The sequence below is a fragment of the Apostichopus japonicus genome, chromosome 21 (assembly GCF_037975245.1).
Source record: "Apostichopus japonicus isolate 1M-3 chromosome 21, ASM3797524v1, whole genome shotgun sequence".
NCBI classification, from domain to species: Eukaryota; Metazoa; Echinodermata; class Holothuroidea; order Aspidochirotida; family Stichopodidae; genus Apostichopus; species Apostichopus japonicus.
The window spans coordinates 2,880,637-2,903,278 of NC_092581.1; the positions used below are offsets into that span (position 1 = coordinate 2,880,637).

The window sequence follows — 22,642 nt, forward strand, 5'->3', positions numbered from 1 at the left end:
GGGGGGGGGGGTGGTGCTTAACATTCCCCCAAAATTATCTGCAAAAATCTCTTAGAGGAAATGGAGGATAAATTTCAGGTTCATTCCTTTTCATTTTGATAAAGCTGAATTTTTCTCTTCAAATGTCCTCTCTACTAGTGTACCAGGATTTGTGAAATGAAAATGGAGGTGATTATGGTTTTTGTGAGTTTGTGTTTAGCCTCTGTGGCATCTGACTAGAAGAAGCACTTGGAGTTTTGGTCCCAAATGTTTGGCATTTTCAGCAAAAAAGTATTGCACAACATAAGGTTGCAATTGACTATGCTAAATATCATTTTCACTCCCCCCCCCCCCTCCCCTCACAAAAAGATTGTAAGTCATTCCATTTTAACTGAAGGGGTTACATTCTGTTTCATATTTAGCATTACTCTACTTACAGAAATATAAGAGCAGTCTTGCAAAATATGTTGTTTGTTGGCTTGAGTGGTAACTTGCCTAGTCTTGCTAACTTTTTGCATTATTACATTAAAATGGATCTTAGGATGGATTATGCAAGATCAACTTTCAGGGGAAAAATTTTTTTATTACCGATAACCACAAAGTGATTCGTACAGATCAAACAAATGGAAAAGTTGAGATCATGGTATGGAATGGCTAAGAGCACATCGATAGCTGGAATTTCCTTACAGTAGGTAAAGTTGTCTGCTCTTTCAAAATGCATTTTTTTTTGGAGTAAAACCATCATAATATCAGACATTTTAAAACACTGATAGCTGTCATTTTTGCCATAGATAAGAAAATATAAATTTATTGAAATAAGTCAAAATGAAAATAAAGGGAATTACAACTCAACAGTATGTTATTTGTTACTTATGCTGATAGATATTATATTTTAAAAATAGTCCTCTAAAGACTCCTACCATGATGTGAGTTTTCCTGAGATATGGTAGCAGTCGGTCAAACTTGAAATTTATTTAATATTTCAGTAACGTTATGTTCCGCTTTGTTGGGCTTTAATAATATGAAGAGGAAGTGATATTCTTTTTTGTAATAGTTTGAGGCTCAGTAATACGAAAACGAGCAACCTGGACTTTGGTCAAGGACGGCCCGAGTTGTTTGTCTGACAAGATTGATGTATACTGGGAGTTATGACTGAATGTTGGGCTGTTTATTAAACTGAGTATCCCTCAGACAAACCGTTATGGTCGGTTTGATTGTCAACAACAAGAAGTGCATGCCCCCGTCGACCACCAGAAAATGATGAAAATAAATCGACAGAGGGGTTGGTTGATGAATGGGAGCAGGAGGGAGGTTGGGGGGGAGGTGGGGGCGGGTTCATTTTCCTGCCAATTGTATACGTCAAGGTGTGATGGAAGTAAAAGATTGGTATTGTTTAAACAAGTGTACAAACATTCCATTAACTGTAGTTGTCGTGACGGAGTTCTGTTTGGCCTTTTCCTCGTTATTGTAAATTCTGTGAGCAAACCGGTTTAGTCCATAGAAACACACCAGAGAGTGATGTCATTGGTTAAAAGGAGCAATATGAGTTTACTGGTGGCGCTGTGCGTTTATTTATCTATTTATATTTTATTTTTTAAACTGGCCAATGACCATTATTAAAGAAGTAGTACACATTAAGAATAATGAAATAAATATAATTAAACATACTGTCATGCATTAATTATCATTTTCGTTTTTTTTTTTAATTGTTAATTAAACTGTTGGTTTCAAACCACACAGTGTGAATATTTCTCTGTGGAGTTTGTACATGTTCTCCTGTATTTGTTATAAATAAAGCGATACTGACTTGAGAATTTGTGGTAAAAGTATAAACTCAGTTACAGGTACACTGTCAGAAATGGACTCGAGATTAAATTAAAATGTCAGTGTTGCCAGAAGCAATATTGTGCCATTTTTAGGTTTACACTAATTAAACACCGTAAGGAGCTATGGCCATGTGGTTCCCAGTGCTGGATTATCTAATAGACATGTTTCAAGTGTCCCAACAGGGGAGGGGGGGGGGGTTCGAAGATCAGTGCACCTCTGGGAACACTTCTAGGCAAGTCATGCTAACTCTCTATTATAGGGTTGTGCCAAAACCTTTGCGTGATAGGGGTAAGGGGGGGGGGGAGGATACGTGGTGCACTCTGCTCGAGAGGGTATTAATCTTCCACTGTCGGGCGGTGATTCTGAAGCTCTAACATTAAACCATGTTTTAATGCGGTTTTTACGCAAATGTCACAATATGGCCGCGAGGAGAACTCGTTGTTGGGACTAGTATTTACCCAATATAATAATTCTATAGATGAAACAGTATGTAATAATTTATCACTGCGCTCAATTGTGTATAGCGCCATCTCTTTGGGTGTCTTAGTTTTGTACTTTGTCAGTCAAACGACATGTGCTTCAATCTCTGGTGTATTTCTATGGGTTCGGTTTTCATAGGTGGTCTTGCTCTTCCTCTGGTTATCAGCTATTTGGCTACTACTACTTCTGACTTGTAATTAATAACTGACTCATTAATGACGTTGTGCATGCTTCCTATACTTTGTATCGAGAAACAGAGGAAATCTTAAAAGGAACCAAGATTAAGTAAATAAACATCTCTCAGTAGACAAAGGAGACGAGATGATAACGATCATATCTGTCTCTTCTTTTGTTTTATATTTGTCATTCATACATTTGAACAAGTCCGCACACACTAGAAACCAGGGACGTAGCCGGGTGGGGGGGGGCGACTGCTCCCCCCGTTCAGTGTCAAAAAAATTGTTAAAAACTTGTTTTGTTTGCATGGTATTTTGTCAGTGCTCATTTGATCTTGAATACTGTCAGCTCCGTTAACTCGATTATAATCGTAGTAACCTTCAGGCCTACTGATTCAGCTACTTAGTTTGGCAGATGCGATTAGCTAAATTTAGCCTAATGCCTTTTCCAGTTGGCCACTGCGTAATAAAATACGTATAGCCTATCTAACCGCACTCGATGGAGTGTCACGAACCGCATGCACAAGGCGACGTCGACAACGTGCGTTCTCATCCTTTCTATGATTCGTCATAAGTTGTTGCACGAACAGCATGTTATTATGAAGCTAAGCTAGCAATCGTACGTGATACGCACTTTCTATAAATAATTATTACACTGCGATAACGATATTTGTTTTTAGGCCACTGCACATCTGGCTGTCTTACAAAATATGAAAGTTTATATTGTCCATCAGTTAAGTACGTCAATGTATTTAAGTTCAGACATTGGACAATAAACAAGAATCATTCTACTGGAAAAAATTGTAAAAGAGCACTAAGTTTGTCTTTCTGATATATTACGTAAAAGAACATGTAAAAGAATTCAAACAGGAAACATTATCTGCTGATAATATGATATCATATGATAATGATGAAACTGGCAAATCATTGCACCAGATCGCATCTAAGGACCTTCAATTGTTCCAAACCTTTTCAAAGGTGAGGTTGATACCATGCGAGGTTGATCCGATGTGAGGTTGATCCCATGGAAGATTGGTTTCAATTGAGATTGATCCCATAGAAGATTAGTCCCATGAACCAATGGAAGTTTGATCGCATGTGATATAAATGCCATGAAAAATTAATCTCATGTGATATTAATCCCCTGGCAGATTAATCCCATGGAAGACTGATCCCATGTGAAATAAATCCCGTGGATGCCACAGAGTGGTAAAATTCCATAAAAAAAAAGGTTAAAAACATCCTCCCACCTAGACGCAATATTTGAATCCGTTCAAGTTTCTTTTCTTTCCTTCTACAGGCCTTCCTAACATTTCCTGGCAAACTTTGGCAAGCAAGTTCTTCATAACGGTCACCTAGAATCATGGGCGGCGATCCGTACTTCTGAGTGGGGGGGGGGGGGATATGACCTTGTTGACTATCTAAGCGTAGCGCCACCATGAGTTGGCGCGAAGCGTACAAGAAAATTTTGGGATTTACAAACCTTCTAGATGGCCGGAAACGGCACTTGCCGAGGTTTCCATGCGGCATGTACCCAACTTTAAAATAGGGATATCATGTCCGAAATATCTCATAATCAGGATCCAAAAGACTTTTTTTTTAATTTCGGGTGTTATTTTGGGAAAATTGCCCCTGTCAATCTTGTTTCAGGCGCTACGTTAGAATGTTCGAGAGCTCTTTATATTATTCGATGAAGAAAATGGCCTTATGCAGGCTATTATAGGCCTATAAACATGCAATACACAATTACACATAGTTACATTCCTAGGTACCGATTGCTAGGGCATCCAGGTGAAACGTACGTGTATTAACAGGGGCGTCGGAAGCTATTTGGGATTGGTACGGAAGATCAGAGTGTGGCCATCTACCATAATTGTCGGGGGGGGGACGTTTGGAAGGTCAAACTACGCTACGCGCCACCATTGGTTGGCGCGTAGCGTAATGGAGAAAATTTTGAAAAAATGCCTCCCAGATTGCAGGAAATGGCACTTCCCGAGCTTTTCTTATGTGCATTCTCCCTTGTCTGTTTTTGTACCCGATTAACTTATCTTCTGAAACACATTTTGAAGTATGTTTCATTTTGGTTCTTTATTTTTTGCCTTTTTTTTCTTCTTAGTTCTACTTTTTTTCTCCTTTTTTTTGCGCCGTGAATATTGGTCCGGCGAACCGCTCCGACGCCCCTAATTAAGCATTACCCTGGTAACATGAGATTCTCAGCTGTTCGAGGGAACATGTACGTGTGTAGGCCTACTATAGGGCCTATATGAATACTATGAGGGTGCATATATGTACTATATCAATACCGTGGGCGCAATAATACATTTTGTTGTTATAGGGCCAATGAAGCCTACAGTCAACTATTCTTGCTTTATAAAGACGGTTTATTTGAAAAGATCGCACTGCGTTTATGGTAGGCGAGAAATGAAGCTAAAAAAGAGCCGTACATTCACGATGATGCATAAATGAAGGCATGAAAATATTCTTATTCCTGGCATTTGGTGGGGGGGATATGGTGTATTACATCCCCTCCACCCATTTTCATGGGGGGGATATATCCCCCCATCCCCCCAGGATCGCCGCCCATGCCTAGAATGGAAACATAATATAAATGCTCCACAATAAGACTGACACCTGATCAAAACATCTTATTTTCTTTATTGATCCATATGTCTTTAGCTTACAGTGACCATGTTAACGATTTATGGAGAGCTTCACCGTTACTGCGCTGTAGCGGTCCCATTCATTGCACCCATGGTGTTGAAAACCAAGATTAGGTTTTACTATTGAAAACAATGGAGTCATGTTCTTCCCACTCCTGCCCTCACGTTTGTTTGTGTTTTTGTCCTTTTTTATTTAGCATTTGACATGTAACTAATATACATATGGGCAATTGCCCGAAAAAAGGAAATAGTTTTTTACCCTATGTTTTTTCCCCTTCTTTGCATAGAACATTAGACCCACGGTTATCCACAGACAACAGTCATATCAAATTTCCTACATTAGAAGAGAGATTGATTTTTGACCAAATTTTAGCGAGCCAAACCAAACCCACGGTTATTTTAGGACCATAATCTCACCGTAGGCTGATAACGCATGGAGGTCTATATATAGATAAATGAAAGTGTTATATTTTTCTGTCATGCTTATATTCCCTGCTACCGGCCAAATGTATACTCAACGACCTCTAATGGTAGGCCTAATATCAAATGATGGTATTATTATTTCTTCTTAGAATTCGTCAATCGGTTCCCTTCGGATAGCCGTCCGGGTAAACGTTTCATTCATCAAACCAAACACTGATCCTATATGTAATAGAGAAACGAGAAAGAGACAACCTTAATCTGTAGGTAACGATGGACATATTAATAAAATAGAAACAAAGGCGGCAAGGGTGTGTGCATGGGGGTGCCGGGGAGGGGGTGGGGTGTAGCAGGCTGGGGATTGATAATCTTTCCCTATTTCTTTTACCCATCCGCCCTGCCGAATGAGATGTGTTTCGAAACACGTTACCCCAAATCTGACCTTCTTCAATATCTGGGGAGGGGGGAGGGGGTGATTGTGTCACCGCCTTCACATTCACATTCATGAAAAACGGTTTGGGAGACTTATCATCAAGTGTAGTATTTAATATGATGAAGGATAATAATTAAAAAGATGACTTGGACACAAAAATATTGTTCATGTATTAATAGAGTGTTATGAAACCACTGGCATCAGTACACGAACCCCCACCTCATTTTACTATACTTTATTTCATGGGGAAGGTCTGGGAGGGGAGGGGGGAAGCGACCGTGTTAACATAAAAATCTATGAAAGTGGATGGACAACTTGGTGGAGTTATAGGATATATGACGCAATACATAAACACTAAAAATTAGGTCAGCGCTAAGCTATACCGACGTCATCATCAAATTTTTAAAGGAACCTTTCACCTAATATATCACAAAAACACTAAGTTTTATCGTTGTTCTTACACAAAGTAGTAATTACAAAATTGATAAATTTTTCAATAACAAATGAATAATGTTGACTTTCATGGAATTATAATTGCAAGCTTTCATACATACCAGTATTGTAGAAAAGTAGTTTCTTGCCTCGAAATATATCTGGCGTTGTCTGTATCATTCTGACCATGGTGTAAGCTGATTTGCCCGTGTACGCAGGGTCTAATAAAATACCGGTACGTGTTGCGACCTCAGATATGAACTCTACGAGATAAGTAATAAAAAGGTTTCGTGTACTTGTTGAAGGTATAATACTACAACATGTTTTCATTAGAGAGTTACACATTTCATAATATATATATATATATATATATATATATATATATATATATATATATATATATATATATATATATATATATATATATATATATATATATATATATATATATATATATATATATATATATATATATATATATATATATATATATATATATATATATATATATATATATATAAATACTAAATGAAATATCTACTTGGATCTTATATACGTACATTTTGTAAGTATAAAATGTCGCTTTAGTGTCATACCTCGCTTTATGTTTTAAGGTTCTCGTTAAAATCATGTCTGTTATTCCTTATCTTTGTAGTAGGATTGGACAAACAATTGTTTCTTAAGAGTGGTAGTTCAGAATCAGACGATTTTCAATGTTTCTCCGACGCTCTCAAACTATCGCCGATTCGGTTCGGGAGTATCATATATGTTTATTCTGCTAGGCTGGTGTCATTTCAAGAGCTTTGTACATAAAACTTTCGCGCCATTTCTGCACTTTTTCTATCTCACTTTCCCGGGCCTTATCTTGACCCTGTACCTTGACTCCCTCCCATTCTTAGAGTCATGTTGAAGCCCACTTTTTAGTAACGGGAATCTTCAACGTCGGATCCCTACACTGGGACCCACACAGGAAATATGTGCAGCTGTGATACCACGCTGAGACCCACACTATGGAGCCTTATACGTTTGGGTCTCCACATGTACTACTTACCTCAGGCGCGGCGGAACGGGAAAATTATTGGGGGGGCTAATATGTGGAGACTATCAGAGCCTTATATAGAGAGAGTTGCGACAACTGAAATTTGGGCGCCATTTTGGGGCCAAATGGGCAACATACAGTATGTGTGGGAATGGGCGTTCAGGTGGATAGGGGAATTTTTCGATGGCATTGTAGAAGTGTGAGCGGGATTCTGGGTTTTATTTTTGGCCTGATAATGTTGTGGTGCTTTTGGGCGCCGAGGCTGTGTAAGTAGGGCGTCGAGTGTCGAACGGGAGGGGGGGGGGGGGGGGGATTGGCTGCGCTCAAGTTCAAGGGGATGAGGTTGGCACATTTGGAAGTCCAAATTCAACAGTTGATATTCTGGTACGGTAAAATTGTATTATGACTGGTTATATATCATATTGTAACACATATTGCACAGTTGCGAAATAATGTACATTCTTCCATTGTTGCCATGGTAACCAAACAAAGCCTGTGATTGGTCAAAATTGGGATTAACTGTAACTTGAGCTAGCAATGGCTGATGAAGTTGATATTTGGACATGTGACTGGTACTGACATGGTGCACAGAATCATGAAGCTAGGTCTTTGAAAATTGGTTGCTATGGTAACTAAATGGACCAATCACATCAGGCTTGGGGCGATTACATCTGAATGTAATCGATTACGATTACTTGAGAATGTATGATTACGATTACAGCCTAAAGTTGAAGTAATCGATTACGATTACATTGTAATGTAATCGTGATTACAATCATGATTACATTGTGGTTACTTGCACAATCCTCTACATATCTGTTTAATATAACTCTCTGCCGGGAAATAGGGCAATGAAATAGGGCAAGGGAAGGGCATTTACAGTATATACGGACAAAATTGTGGAAGTATATCTACAATTCCTACCAGGCATTACACATTTATGCCTTAACACGTTTAAGATGTGTAACCCATAAGTCCAGTAAAAAATACAATTTAAACAGACAAAGAGTAAACAGACAAATACTAAAGTAAAACAAATGAAGATTTTCATGGAACACTATATTTTGTAAACTAATAATTTCTGCATAGCAGCAAAACTAAAAACTGTTTTACATTATAACACCAAAATAAAACTAAACAGCTTTGAAATGGGGCATTCCACAGTACATGGGACATGGAAGGCCAAAATAAAAGTAAATTATTTTCATCAAAAAGTGGTCAACTCTGGTAAAGCAAATTCTGATCCACCAAAATACTTAATTTGCAGTGATTTTTTTTGAACAGAATAATTCAGGTGATAAAAAATCTTTGAATATGGCGATCAATTCCCCAGTATATAATTTATGTTTATTGTGCTAGAGAATTCTAGAAGCAGGAACACTTCTTTGGTCACATTAAACGCCAATAGTAAGAATTAGTTTAATCATTTCTACTAATTTTGCCCTTCTCATTCAAATTTCACTGTAATCATAAATGTAATACGATTAAGATTACTTTGCCCTTGTAATCCATTACGATTACTTTGTAATTTTCACAAAAGTAATTGATTACGATTACGATTACTTCAAAAAATGTAATCGATTGTAATCGATTACGATTACTGATTACGGTTACCCCAAGCCTGAATCACATTTTATCTGTGTTCCAGTCCCACAAAATTTAGAGCGCAGGGTTAACGGTGACATGTGGGGCAGGGAGGGGGATTGTTTCGGGGTATCACAATTGGTCTCGTCGGTCGGATATAAACAGCCACGTCGGGAAAAAAAATGAATCCCTCCCTCTCGTCCAGGTTCAGAGAACGTGGTCGGTTCCTGGAGTACGCTGGCATCAGTCAGATGATTCCTGAGCCTAATTTGGCCTATGGTTTTCAGTTGACTCTGTTAGTTTTACCTGCTATCCTCTAACAGGACACAATGTTCTAGGAAATATTTTTACCTAGCCTACAGTGATATTTTAGTAACCTAATTTTTCAATATTATTTCATAAAAGATAGTGGAGTTCTGGACCAGTTCAATTCAAATCATCAAGTGCAAAGCAGAATGATTAATCATTTCAATGGTCTGCCAGATCGCCACCCAAATTTTCATAAATAATAATCCGAACAAGCTAATGACTCAATGGAGCCAAGCAGTTTTTCATTAGGGGGCTAGGCTAGCCCTTGGTGATTTGTATTGCACACTGTGCTTCGTAGATCCCCGATTTGTCTTGCCACGCTGGAGCCTTCAATTTAAGGAATATACCCACTAAACTTTGCAGAGATATTTTTATGCACCTTATAACAGATCTCATCCCAACATCGCAACTTTCTTGATCAGAACTTGTTAAAAATAGACCATTTTCATGCCTGAAATTTATGCTCTGTTTTCTGTGATGTTAACTATGCGTGTATGTACACTGCACAGTGCACCATACATAGCTGTAAGGACTGTGTGGTGTAACCCACAGTCCTGGTTATCAGGGATGTAAGTGCAGCCAAAAAAACCCCGGAAAACTATTCGGAGAAACCGGAGGAATGTCGTCCTAACGCATCCTACTCCTAGCTCTGACTACTTACGCACTATCGTTATGTTAGGCTAGCTCAAAAGTATTAGCGCTCTAACACATCATACCCCTAGTTCTGACTACTTACACACTATCGTTATGTTAGGCTAGCTCCAAGTAACGAATACGTCGCAGCGAAATCCGGAATAAAAAACAGTCTCACATTTGAAAGCGATCACGAATATCGACTATCATATGCGTATCCCGTAGATTAAGCCGCTCACAAATATCACAAGCGTTATTTCCGAAACTTATGTCGAGCACCAGCAGTTACGAATCAACGTGAATTAGGCAAGGTTTTTCAACGACAGAAATGAGCTATGGCGATTTGAAGTTCGCACGTACGCAACGATGTTCACATGGCACACACAATGTTGTACAGTGCAATGCGATGTGTAACAGGAAATGGTATTTTGGTTGATCGATGAGTGAAAATTGAAGTTAGCTTGCTGCAACGGGCCAGGCATTTTTGCCGCGTTGTGTATTTGATATTTGTACAATTTTGTGGAACTTTATTGGAATTAAAAAAAAAACCGGATTTCCGTAAAAATACGGAAGACTTACATCCCTGTGGTTATGGACTAGGCTAGGCCTAGTGTTACGAATCTTAGTTCATTGTACTAGGCCTAGGTGAAGTACTCACATCACAAAGTTTGTGATTGGAGTTCGCCTTCCAGTGAAGCCTGTTTACTTTTGCCTCCCATGTTTTCCTCCTATCTAGGTTTGTTGGGAATCTGAAAAGTTTTGAACCATTTTCGGGACGATTTGAACAGCCCCACGCTGAACAGCCAGGCATTTTGTGATGGCAGCGCAGATGTTGACTGCTCGAACGTACGTTGTTGTCGATCATACGGCCAGAATTAGTTGGCCCCAAAATGGTGCCATGAGGTCACGTGATCGAAAATTCCGGGACCCGAGTTGTCGCAACTCTCTCTATATAAGGCTCTGGAGACTATCTAAGCGGAGCGCCACCATCGGTTGGCGCGGAGCGTACAAGAAATTTTGGGTTTTTCAAACCCCCCAGATGGCCGGAAACGGCACTTCCCGAGTGTTTTATGCTGCGAATACCTAGCCCTAAAACATGGGTCTCAAGCCGGCTATTTCTCAGATTGCACGTAAAAATCTGTAAAAACATTGTAACTTGTATATTCGATGGTGTTTTAAGAGAGTAGCTATATTACTCGACGTGTACTCGCAAAGACGTTTTTGAGTGTAGTAAATTACTACTTGCAATTAAATGCAACAATTACAAGGGCGTCGAAAGCTATTTTTGATTGGTACGGCGGTTCAGAGTGTGGCCAACTATCATAATTATCGGGGTGACGTTTGGTAGGTCAAACAACGCTACGCGCCACCATGGTTGGCGCGTAGCGTAATGGAGAAAATTTTGAAAATATGCCTCCCAGATTGCAGGAAATGGCACTTCCCGAGCTTGAAAACAAGACCCCTGCCATGCCAGAGTAGTCACATTTAGCCTACTTGCCGTCATCATTCTTGAAAATTATTGAAACATATACCTCCGAGATTTTTTTTTCGATTTTTTAGTCCTACTTTTTTTTTTTTTGCGTCGTGAATATTGGTCCGGCGTTCGCCGGACCTGCCCGTACCGGCTCTGACGCCCCTAAATGAAATAAATGTCATAAGAAAAAACAGAAAGCATTTCTTAATGTCAACAAATGGGTAATTCCAAAACCATGTTCAGTTGCCAACAAATTTCTATGACCTAGCACTGTCATCATGTCATGAATGCATGTACCCTATACAGTACAGGTGAAATGCTAATATTGTGTTTTTGTTTGTTTAATAATTGATTGCGTTTAAACATAAAGCCATGTTCCACGCCTTGCGTGTACTCGTAGTGTAAACGCAAATGTTGATGAGTGTAGCGTTTAGCTTATTACCCTCTTATTTAAAACACTAATATTCGATGAGGCATGATACAGACAATCAATTATCATATTTAATTATTACACCTATATAGTATACGTGTGCATCGGACAGATCGACAAGTATGCAATAAAAAATGGGCACATGCACGTTTCGGAGCCTTGGTAAATATTGGGGGGGCTTATCATGCATTTGCCCCCTCAACTTTTTCATTGGGGGGGCTGAGCCCCCCCAAGCCCCCCGGTTCCGCCGCCACTGACTTACCTACGTGTTTATCAGTGAAGAAAGTGTAACCCGGAAACACAGATTCATCCATGATATTGATAAGCGATGAGAAATCATCTTCTGGGTAATCCTCACGTAAAAATGCAACGTCTTTGAGCGAGTCTATAATTGCCTTTCGCAGTGTGGCTTGGTCATCTAGAACGGACAGGGCGTGTAATCTGTACGTGAATAGTAAGCATAGAGCTTGTATACGTCCATTTAGGGTTACTATGAAAATTATACTTCATAACCAATCGTGGACTGATGTTCCTAATGGCGGAATGCCATCATATTTATATAAATCTGTCTGGTTGTCAATTCGAGATTTCAACAGAAAAGGTGTACATTATAAAGATGAACTCTTTTGATTTGTAATCTACGTAATATATTGGACAAATTCAACTTCCTACATTAGAATATCATTCCAACACCCCCCTCTCCACCTCTCTCTCTCTCTACATCTCGCATCCCCATTGTTTATTTTACTATTTAAGCAATCACGTCTCTTCGACATGTTTGATAACTTAGCTTCGCTTTGTATATTAATTGAATTTAATCACCGTAATTTGCCACCATTTCTGTAGTTTCCAATTATAAATGCTGCCACAGTTTGTCCAGTACCACAAGTCACAATAAAATCGGAAAACCTTTCAGTGACGCCCTGAGTACAAGTAAAAGAAGAAGAAAATGAGGACGGAGTAGAAGTAGTAGTAGTAGTAGTAATAGTAATAGTAGTAGTAATAGTAGTAGTAGTGGTGTAGTAGTAGTAAGTATAGTGTAGTAGTAGTAGTGTAGGAGAAGAAGTAGTAGTAGTAGTAAGCCTAGTAGTAGCAGTAGTAATAGCATAGGAGTTGTTAGTATAGTGTAGTAGTTGTTGTAGTAGAATTAGTAATATCAGTAGTTGTAGCAGAAGTAGTATTAGTAGTTTTAGCAGTAGTAAGTAGTAGTAATAATAATAATTATAGTATAATAATATTAGTAGTTGCAGTAGTAGTAATAGTAATAATAGCAGTAGTAGCTGTAGTAGTATTAGTAATATCAGTAGTAGTAGTAGTAGTTAGTAGTAGTAGAAGTAGTAGGGGTGTAGAAGTAGTAGTAGCAGTAGTAGTGTAGTAGTAGCAGTAGTAGCAGTAGTAGTGTTACTTGTAGTAGTATTAGTAGTTGATGTTGTAGTATAATTAGTAAGTCTTATTAGTAGTATTATTGGTGCTGGTAGTAGAAGTAATATTCTTAGTAGTATCAGTAGTAGTAGAAGTACTAGTAGTAGTAGTAGTAGTAGTAGTAGTGGTAGTAGTAACCAACTACAAATGTATAATTACTCTGACAGTGGTAATGTAACACATAATTTGGACGATAAATCACCGTAGGGTACCCACGTTTAACCTTATCCTATTAGCAAACATGACCCAAACTCTAACGTACCGCATCGAGATGTTTTTAATGGGTTTTTTTGCGCTTTATAAGAACTGTATATTATTATTATTATTATTATTATTATTAACGTACAAAGACATATTTCGTTCCGTTTGTCATGTTGCTGAACCTTCTTAAAATTTGGGTGGGCATTTTGTTTAAAGGCATTGAAGACTCGCCCCAAATGTTAACTTTCCCTTGCTTGCAAGTGATGTTTTTCTCTTGTCGCTGCAAAATGCAGACATTAATGAAACGTGATACCTTGTTATCTTTAGATGGACCTGAGATGTCCATCGCTGTATCGTTTGTACACTGTGCTGTGGGTTTTTGACCGCAGCTGCATGTACTGACTGTACACTAGTGTCTTATTACCGACGATAGCAAGTTGTGTGTGTATTTTCTGGGATCGAAGGTGGTGTCTAACACTTCTGTTACACCTCATTCGAAACTAGGTCAGATTACCGGCATAAGACGTTTCTTTTTGTGCGAGTCTTCACACCCTTTAACTGGGACTAGTTTCTTTCAAAAAAAAAATGCAACAATAGCCAATAAAGTTATAAACTGTCACCTGCTTGATCATCTCATCGAAACAGTCAATGTACCCAAAAAGACCTACATCTCCTGCTTCCTCAGAACTGACGATGTAAGGAGAATATCCTTCGATGCTGTGTGAGGAAAGTTTAAAAAGAAAAGAAGAACAAAGTCTAACAGCCTTGATCACCTTTGTGGACAGAAAACGGTTCGTCAGTGTGCCATGAATTTGAGAGCGTGGTGGCCAATTGACTAAGGCCCGTCGGACTCGTGATCCAAGGATTGCTGGTTCGATTCCTGCCTGGTTCATTACGTTGTGTCCTTGGGCAAGATACTTTATCTCACTTGCCTCTCTCCACCCAGGGGTTAAATGGGTACCTGTGAGGTAACTTGTCATCAGGCGCAGTATATAACTGTTGCCGACTGGAGGGATTGTCTCTGGGACAGGTTATCATTGACCAGGGCTAATATAACGTCTGTAAAACGTTTTGAGACCTATCGCCGGTGTAAAGCGCTATATAAAAATATAATATTTTTATGATTATTATGAAAAGAAGTACTTGTAGTACTCGAGTCCATACTCGTATTCGTATTAGTACTCATTCCTTTGTACTCGTATCCGGTATTTTGTACTTTACTCGTCCTCCGAACAATATGCTCCCACTACAAATCCACTGTCTATACTTACTGCAGAAGTGCCAAACGTTTTACTGTGGAACGCCTGATTTGCATTTGACAACTCTATGGGCGTCTCTCTCAGCGTCCCTCGTTCGTGCGCATATGAATGAGTTGGGCTATATCATATCGTTAGATATTGTGTTTATCCTGAAGTGTCAAGCATGCATGCGTTTATCCTTTTCCATTTCCCTCTTGTGCACTTCCCGATCGTAAAAGGCCGGTTGCTAGTTGTGCAATACCCCCGTTTTCGCTTGAAGGAAATCGGATAGCCAAATAGTAACGAGAAAATCTCCCTAAGATATGAATATGCATAGAGTAAATGTTTTGATCCTTCTACAAAAGAGCTGGCGTGTAATTTCAAGATGGAAGTAACAGCAAAAAAAGATTTTCTAACTATAAGAAAAAGAAGAGGTAATTGGAAGCAAGAATCTAAGATAACCAACACTATATAGTTCCCTTACGTGAAGTACAGTAAGGGAAATTTACACAGAGAAAGGGCCCTATACCGAAAAGAAGAATTATATTTTCGATATTTCAGCTTGTGAAAATCGGTAAAGAGAAGGACTTCATAGAGCAGACCTGTTTAAGCACACTTGACGTGGAGATAAAGACCTACATTCAATAACGCAATGTAAAGTATGGCGCGCCGTTTGTGCCAAAATCGACGTTACAAAGAGAGCGCATCATGAGTATATATGGTTCACCACGGCACTATAGTCAAAACATGACACGATCAATCGTACTGTGTGCGACTCACCGAAGGCTGTGATACAATTCATCTCGCTCCTTTGTTGAATTAGTTTGGGTTGGTTCTGGGTTAAGGTGAAGATGAGCGCCAACAAGTCTATCGATACAGTGGTTGCCATGGAAAGGAAGCCTCTGATTCTTCTGAATGAGAAATAGAAGGAAAGAAGAGTAAGAAGAAGATATGTGTCTTCCATGAAATAAAGTGAACTTATTTATACTCAATGTTCATAGGACAAATAGAGAATATGAATTTACAGCTAGGCGTGCAAAGCTAGGGAGTGAGTGCGATGACGGGGGTGGGGGGGAGGGGTGGTTCTTGTGTATGAGGATGGGATATGACGGCTGCATCGTGAAGCACTAACAATTAAAACCCTCAATTTGTGAAACATAGAGTCTGGCCATGTTGTGCGTATCACGTAATTTGAGCTTTATCCGTGTTTAATGGACGGGCCCATCGGACGTAAAATGCATTACTACACAACTCCCTTCTCCCACATGCATATGTGTCTGTTTTTTGCCACGAAATGACTCTATTCCAACCGCCATTGCAGTTTCTGACATAATAACGTTATAAATGCTATGTGTTTTTTTCATCCTAAATTATTGTCGTTATAGTTTAAGTGTATATATATATATATATATATATATATATATATATATATATATATATATATATATATATATATATTAATTTTCAAGACATTTATCCTCACCCCTCCCCACCCCCTCCCGACCCACTATGGCATCTGACATCCACATTGGAAGCAGTAGACAGATACAGCCTGCAGGTTTGACCAGAGGGGAAGGAGAGTCAGAGGTGGATACGGTGTCCATTGGGGGGCCTGAGGAAATATGTGATAAAGAATAATGTATTCCCAATTTCACATCATATTGAAGCAAAAAATGACGGCCTAAATAAGAGGGCACGATTATATAATTGCCCCCAGAAGCTTATATAAGGCTCTGATTGCCCCGAGACCCGAACTACACATGAAGCTCTTGACGCCATTAGAAAGGGCTTAGTTGTAAACACTAAAAGAGAGATATGGACATTTTGGAACACCCACCATTTTGGCCTTATACATGCAGAGGTGTACGTTAAATCCAAGCTCTTTGCTAGCTACGGCGGCAGTTCGGCAGTTATTGGAAGAAATAGTTCCACGTGTGATAACTGTGTCACAATTCTTCTCCAGCGCTTCAGCAAGGTTGAATTCTAATCTTCTTATCTTCAAAAAATGAAGTAGCAGGAAAAATATGAAAGGAATACTGTATCATTGAGAGAGATGTGTATCAGACACGACCACTCAAGATGCAGGAAAAAACAACTTGAAATATGCCGGTATAGGATATACACGCTATAGGGTAACGTGTTGTATTATAAATATATTATGTTGTATTATAAATATATATATATATATATATATATATATATATATATATATATATATATATATATATATATATGTATATGTGTGCGTGGGTGTGTGTGTGTAAACAAATATATATATGTAAACATCATATTACCCCAGTGTTACCAAGTACATAGTATAAAACAAGGTGACTTTTGATATCAGGATATGTTGGGTGGGGATAGGGGATCGAGGTGTTGAACTACTATCAAACGTATTTGATATAGGCACAAACGATAACATAAATTATTTCGATAACATAGAATATTTCGAAATGCAAGAGAAAATGAAGTCTTTCCGCAAAAGGTCTTCGGCTGGAGAACGAGGAGAGTAAGCTAGCATGAAGAGCCGGGTGAAGTGATTACGACTAACCTTATGACCAGATGTGGCTCCTCCAGTCATATCTTCTCGCTTAATGTAAATTTCGAAGCTGTTTGGGATTTCAGGAAGATACCATTTTTGAATAGGGGTATTCGTTTGGCAAAGCTGAAAGAACAACAAGCACAAAAACATTCGGTTGTTCTACTTAACCATTAGAGAGGCGAGATACAATCATGGTATACAGAATAAGTTATAGTTTAAAATTTTTAAACAGTTTACAAGTTGTGAAAAGTGTACACGTGACACGTAAACTTATTATCATATATTCTCTCAATCCATGAGTTTAGAACTTAGTATTTAGAACCTTTGAAAGGGACCAGAGGGAGGATACAGGACCTTGGTGCTGCCCTGGGGAGCTGTTGAAGCTGAATCCCATAAAAGGAATAGCGCGAGGGCGGGGGGGGGGGGGGGTTGGAGGTTTGAGTCTTTTACAAACTTTAGAAGAGTGATTTTTGCTCTTCTTTGTGCTGACAAGGTTATCGCCAGCATAGTGATATATAGTAACCCTATTGAATATTAGAAAGAAACCACATTTCTTTCCCTTTGGGCTCAATATTGAAGGTTACTGTGTTATTAAGTGTAGCGCAATCTTGCTACAATATTAACCAATGAGCGGATAAATCAGATTATCTCTATCTCATTGGGGTGGGGTGGTTAAGAAATAAATTTCTAAAAAAGTAATAGATTACCGACTCGTAGTGGGGTCCTTGGAAGGACAGAAAAGGGATGAAGGAGGGGTGGGTAGGGGGGGGGGCGTTGAGAGTAATATTGACATCTTTTCGGAAAGGATATAGTTGAAATCGCTACCCCGAAGCTGTTCCAATACAAACAAGTAGAGGCATAGACTCAATTAAAGGTAGCCAGTATAGGCCACAAATTATAGCACGCTATAATTGCTAGAAGTTTTCAAAAAGTAGTTTCCTAGGGGTCTTTACTCTCCAAATTGTTCTCAGATATATTTATGAAACACACAAGATGACTGAATGCCCCAGTGAGGAAACTTTCCTCGAAGGTTATAATATAAAACAGTTTAAGAATTTTGACCAAAGGTGACCATATTAGAAGATCTAGCATATTTGGTGCCAATGTAAATATATGGAAAATAACACTTAATTTAGGTATCTGTTATTATTTATTTTAATGACAAGATAGCTCTTCAAGTTCATTTAAGAAAGAAAAAATTGTCTTCTTTGGTTATTAAACTGCACATTTTAATATAAATGTTCATAACATAACCAGCAATACAACCAGTATTAAATTCCAAAAGTTTTCTGTAAGAAACTTTAATCGAATGCACATGATAGAATTTCTTTGTTAAGACCATTAAATATAATTTCTATATATTTTTTGGATATAGTGTGTTATAACGTGACTCAAAATGCAGTTCAAACTTCGTTATTCCGCTGCCAATTTATTGCGTCAAACGTCCGACCATGCAGGGATAAATTGGACGTTGTTTGAATAAAAAGGAATTCTTTGAACGTATTACTAGGCAACCTGTACAATTCATGATATTCGCGTCACATGTGAATCGTGTCGAAAAGGAGTATGTAAAAGTGCGTTGAAATATCAGTGACAAAAATAACTGGCGCTGTCGGGGGGGGGGGGGGGGAATCATTTATGCAAGTGGATACTCCGTTCTGCAGCTATACTGGTCGTAGTCTTGTTAAGACCCTAGTATGAACAGCCTATGGTACCTTTCTTTTTCACAGAGCTATTTTCCCGTTTCTATTTGCAGTACTGCCCAGAGAACGCCCGCGGCAACGCTTTAGATTGATATATACTAGGACAGATCCTCGGGCATGTAAAATACAGTGAGCAAGCATATTCGTGGTAAGCAGAAAAGGACTCTGAGGCATGTATAGTTGCCACGAGTAAAAAATGAGTAAAAGAGTATTACAAACGACTTGTCCAAGACTATACGGTTCGGGAATACCATACCTACACAGTTCAACAAGACAAGTGGTAGCATGACTTTAACATACAGTAGTCAAATATTTATTTCCCTCCTTTCAAGAAAGATATGTGTGTGTGTGTGTGTGAGGGGGGGGGGCTTTTAATTGCCGCTTTTTCAATTTTTGGTTTTCTGGGAAACCTATATTCCAAAGAGCGATTTTGAAATGTCGAAACGGAACGTACAACCCTCATTTAGCTTTGAAAATGTCATATATCTTTGATTTACATGTGAAAACCTCATCGTAAGATCTCAGAGATATATATATAAATATGTATCCCCTGAAGGGGAACTTGTTACACATGATCTTAGGCCGAGAAGTGCAGGCGCGTAGCCAAGGGGGGGGGCGAAGGGGAAGCCGCCCCCCCCCCCCCCCCTTGAGCATATTTTTTAAAAAAATAATGTTTTTATGATATCGCTAGTATTTTCAAAGGAGAAAATGCTAAGATACAACTTACAAGGCCTTACAAGTGCCTTTTCCAGCGATCTGGGAGGCATTTTCAGCCAAAATTTTCTTGTACGCTTCGCGCCAACTCATGGTGGCGCTACGCTTAGATAGTTTGCAATGCCGAATCTACAGTTTCGCCCCTCCCTTGGCAAATTCCTGGCTACGCGCCTGGAGAAGTGGTATACGTTCATAACACGGAATCGCCTCCACTCTCCTTCGATATGTATACAATGGGAAATAGAGATAGAGTTCTACAATACAGCCTATAATACTCACGTCAATTTTATATCGTGGTTTCCATCGTAGGGCCTCGGCCCATTTAGGGGCGACGTACGGATAAAGACGTTTCTTGGCATCGGTTCTTATCTCCCGAAGATTGTTATCATTGGTCTCCGCCATATCTATCATCCGTTTGGTCATGGGGAAGAAGAAAATACGGCTTATTTCGAATGTTACATATTCATGATGTGGGCGTGGTCATGTAACACTATCAGTTGAAAGGTAATAAAGCGCTGTAAATAAGTAATTAAAGCGATGCATGTTTCTTAATTAATTATTTTTTATTGTGTCGTGTGACTCGTGTCGTGTAATTGACAAGGTTGTCTGTGGTTCTTGTCATTTGTCTGTTGTTGTCATTTGTGTGTAAATTAAAAAGACTGACCTATATAAGATGTAAAAAGCAAATTTCCGATATAAATATCAGAGAGAAATATTAAGGTTACAAAGCAATCTTTTCAATACTAGACCTAGCCAGCACCCACCGGCTAAGATCATGTGGGGAATGGTGATGCACACCCGACGATGATCACACAGTCACAGTCCCGATGCAAGGGGACTGGGGTTGAGAGCGAATCAGTCGTTCGGTAGTTTAGTTTTCGGGCCCAGGTTCTTTTCTGGGTGACTTTTCTTAAAAAGCACCTTCTGAGGAGCTAAACAGCAGGGATCGCGCTATTGTTAAGGGGAGATTCTCCATAGCCGTGCAGTGGAGAGGTATAGTTTTGCAGTATGATGTTTTTCAAAAGTTTCCAAGCAAGAAAGTAACTCCGAAACGCATCTACATGTTTTATTGAAGTTCATATTCTATTAAGACTCTCTGGTATAACCGCCAATTGATTTCTTCGAGGTTCGCAGTTCATATACTTCAACACGCATGCGTAATAAAATTCAGCACCAAGTTGTTATATTTTTGCAAATGCGAGTAAATGTCATATATTATAATTCTGCAGGTCACGGTTCGAGACACCCTCAAACCACGCTTCATGACGGAAGGAAACTGAACCATTCCGAACCCATCTCAATGGGAACAAGATATATATTTATACAGCTTATATTGTCAACATATACTAGTCCTTTAAAGAGTGGCCTGAACAGCGAAAGCCCCATAAATTGTCCCAACTTAAGTACTTGAAGTGCACTGCATGTATGTATATTGGTGCTATGTATTTAAGTCTATGCGCAGTGCTCTTTCCCCAGCTCCTATAAAGTGATCCATGGTCTAGCACTCTAGCTGGTGCTTGCTAAGAGCTATTAAACTGCTCTCGAAGTGCAAGATTTAGTACATTAATTTTTACAGTGAACTCAGTAGTGAACATGGACAAAATCTCGCTGGTAGGCTTACATGTAGTCAAACATTTCCTGTCTTACTTACTTACTTACTTACACATGAAAGAACTAGACATTGATGTGGATCAATGTGGATGGATAAACCCGCTTTTTGCTGGCAAACGAATGAAAGTAAATGTATAACTTACTACTCGGGTGAGCTATATACTAAGCCCTTGCCACCCGGTACCCCATCGTGCTATTCCGTCCACAATATCGTATCCAAATCTACGAGATCTTTACACACACACACACATATATATATATATATATATATATATATATATATATATATATGTGTGTGTGTGTAAATCCAGAAGAAATCAGTAAGTCGCTTTGACGTCACAACCATGCCGACACTCTTCTCTATAAAATGGTTTCAATTCCTGCTTCTCCTTGTCACTTTCAGTGATCATGCACTGAAGAAGAGTTAGTTTTGCTCGAAAGCTCTGCAATAACCAAATAATATATATATATATATATATATATATATATATATATATATATATATATATATATATATATATATATAATTATATATATATATATATATATAATTATATATATATATATATATATAATTATATATGTAACATATGCCAATGAAAACATATGTTCTTCACAAATAGTCTGCAATTTTACAATAAGATTGATATGGGTTAAAACTGAAATAAAATAAATACAAATTTATTGAAGACTGAACTTAATACAGGAATATATATATTGACAATATGAGAAAAAGATTGTACTTACCGTCACCATTCAAATTTGACTTCAGTTGATTATACAGTCCAGTATAGAGTGCATATAGCGGTATACCATCAACAGAAATTCCTTCAAGAAAAATTTAACAACAGAGGGAAGCATACACACTTTATCATAATTTTAATATAACCAACTGACTTTACAAACGCCATGTAAGGAACCAAACAAAGGTTTATGTACGTAATTGGAGAAAAACAAAAATTTCTTAATAAACATATAGGGCCATAACAAAATGTGGATGACCTTGATGGCGTACGATGCCCATACACAGATATACTCTATATTCTAACGACACTTGCTATATAGTGTGAAATGTACATTGCTTTAATTTCCTTCAACGCAAATATAATACTGGCAAATGACACACAATACCTTAAAACAGTATACATTATATATATATATATATATATATATATATATATATATATATATATATATATATATATATATATATATATATATATATGTAATATTTCACATGTCTCGCTATATACTTGTTGTCATGGTAATTTCTTATCATTATGAACGTTATCATTAATTGAGTTACCAAGTTGGTATACAGTAAATACTCGGATT

At 38.4% G+C, this 22,642-nt stretch overlaps 1 protein-coding gene across 2 annotated transcripts; it reads right to left on the bottom strand.

Moving 5' to 3' along the window:
- LOC139962767 (uncharacterized) lies at positions 1-22,390 on the bottom strand. Of its 2 annotated transcripts, XR_011791358.1 has the most exons (11): positions 22,055-22,390; positions 19,976-20,100; positions 17,289-17,402; positions 16,575-16,733; positions 15,518-15,648; positions 14,120-14,216; positions 12,699-12,799; positions 12,139-12,317; positions 6,530-6,670; positions 5,049-5,764; positions 1-3,817 (listed from the first exon to the last, which is right to left on the bottom strand). XR_011791358.1 is itself a non-coding variant. In XM_071963078.1 (10 exons), the coding sequence occupies exons 2-10, from the start codon at positions 20,096-20,098 to the stop codon at positions 5,691-5,693; spliced, it is 1,119 nt and encodes a 372-aa protein (XP_071819179.1). In that variant the 5' UTR covers positions 20,099-20,100; positions 22,055-22,390; the 3' UTR covers positions 1-5,690. The 2 variants fall into 2 exon arrangements, 1 of the variants encoding a protein (XP_071819179.1); XM_071963078.1 differs by having other exon boundaries at positions 1-5,764.
- Positions 22,391-22,642: the final 252 nt, after the last annotated feature.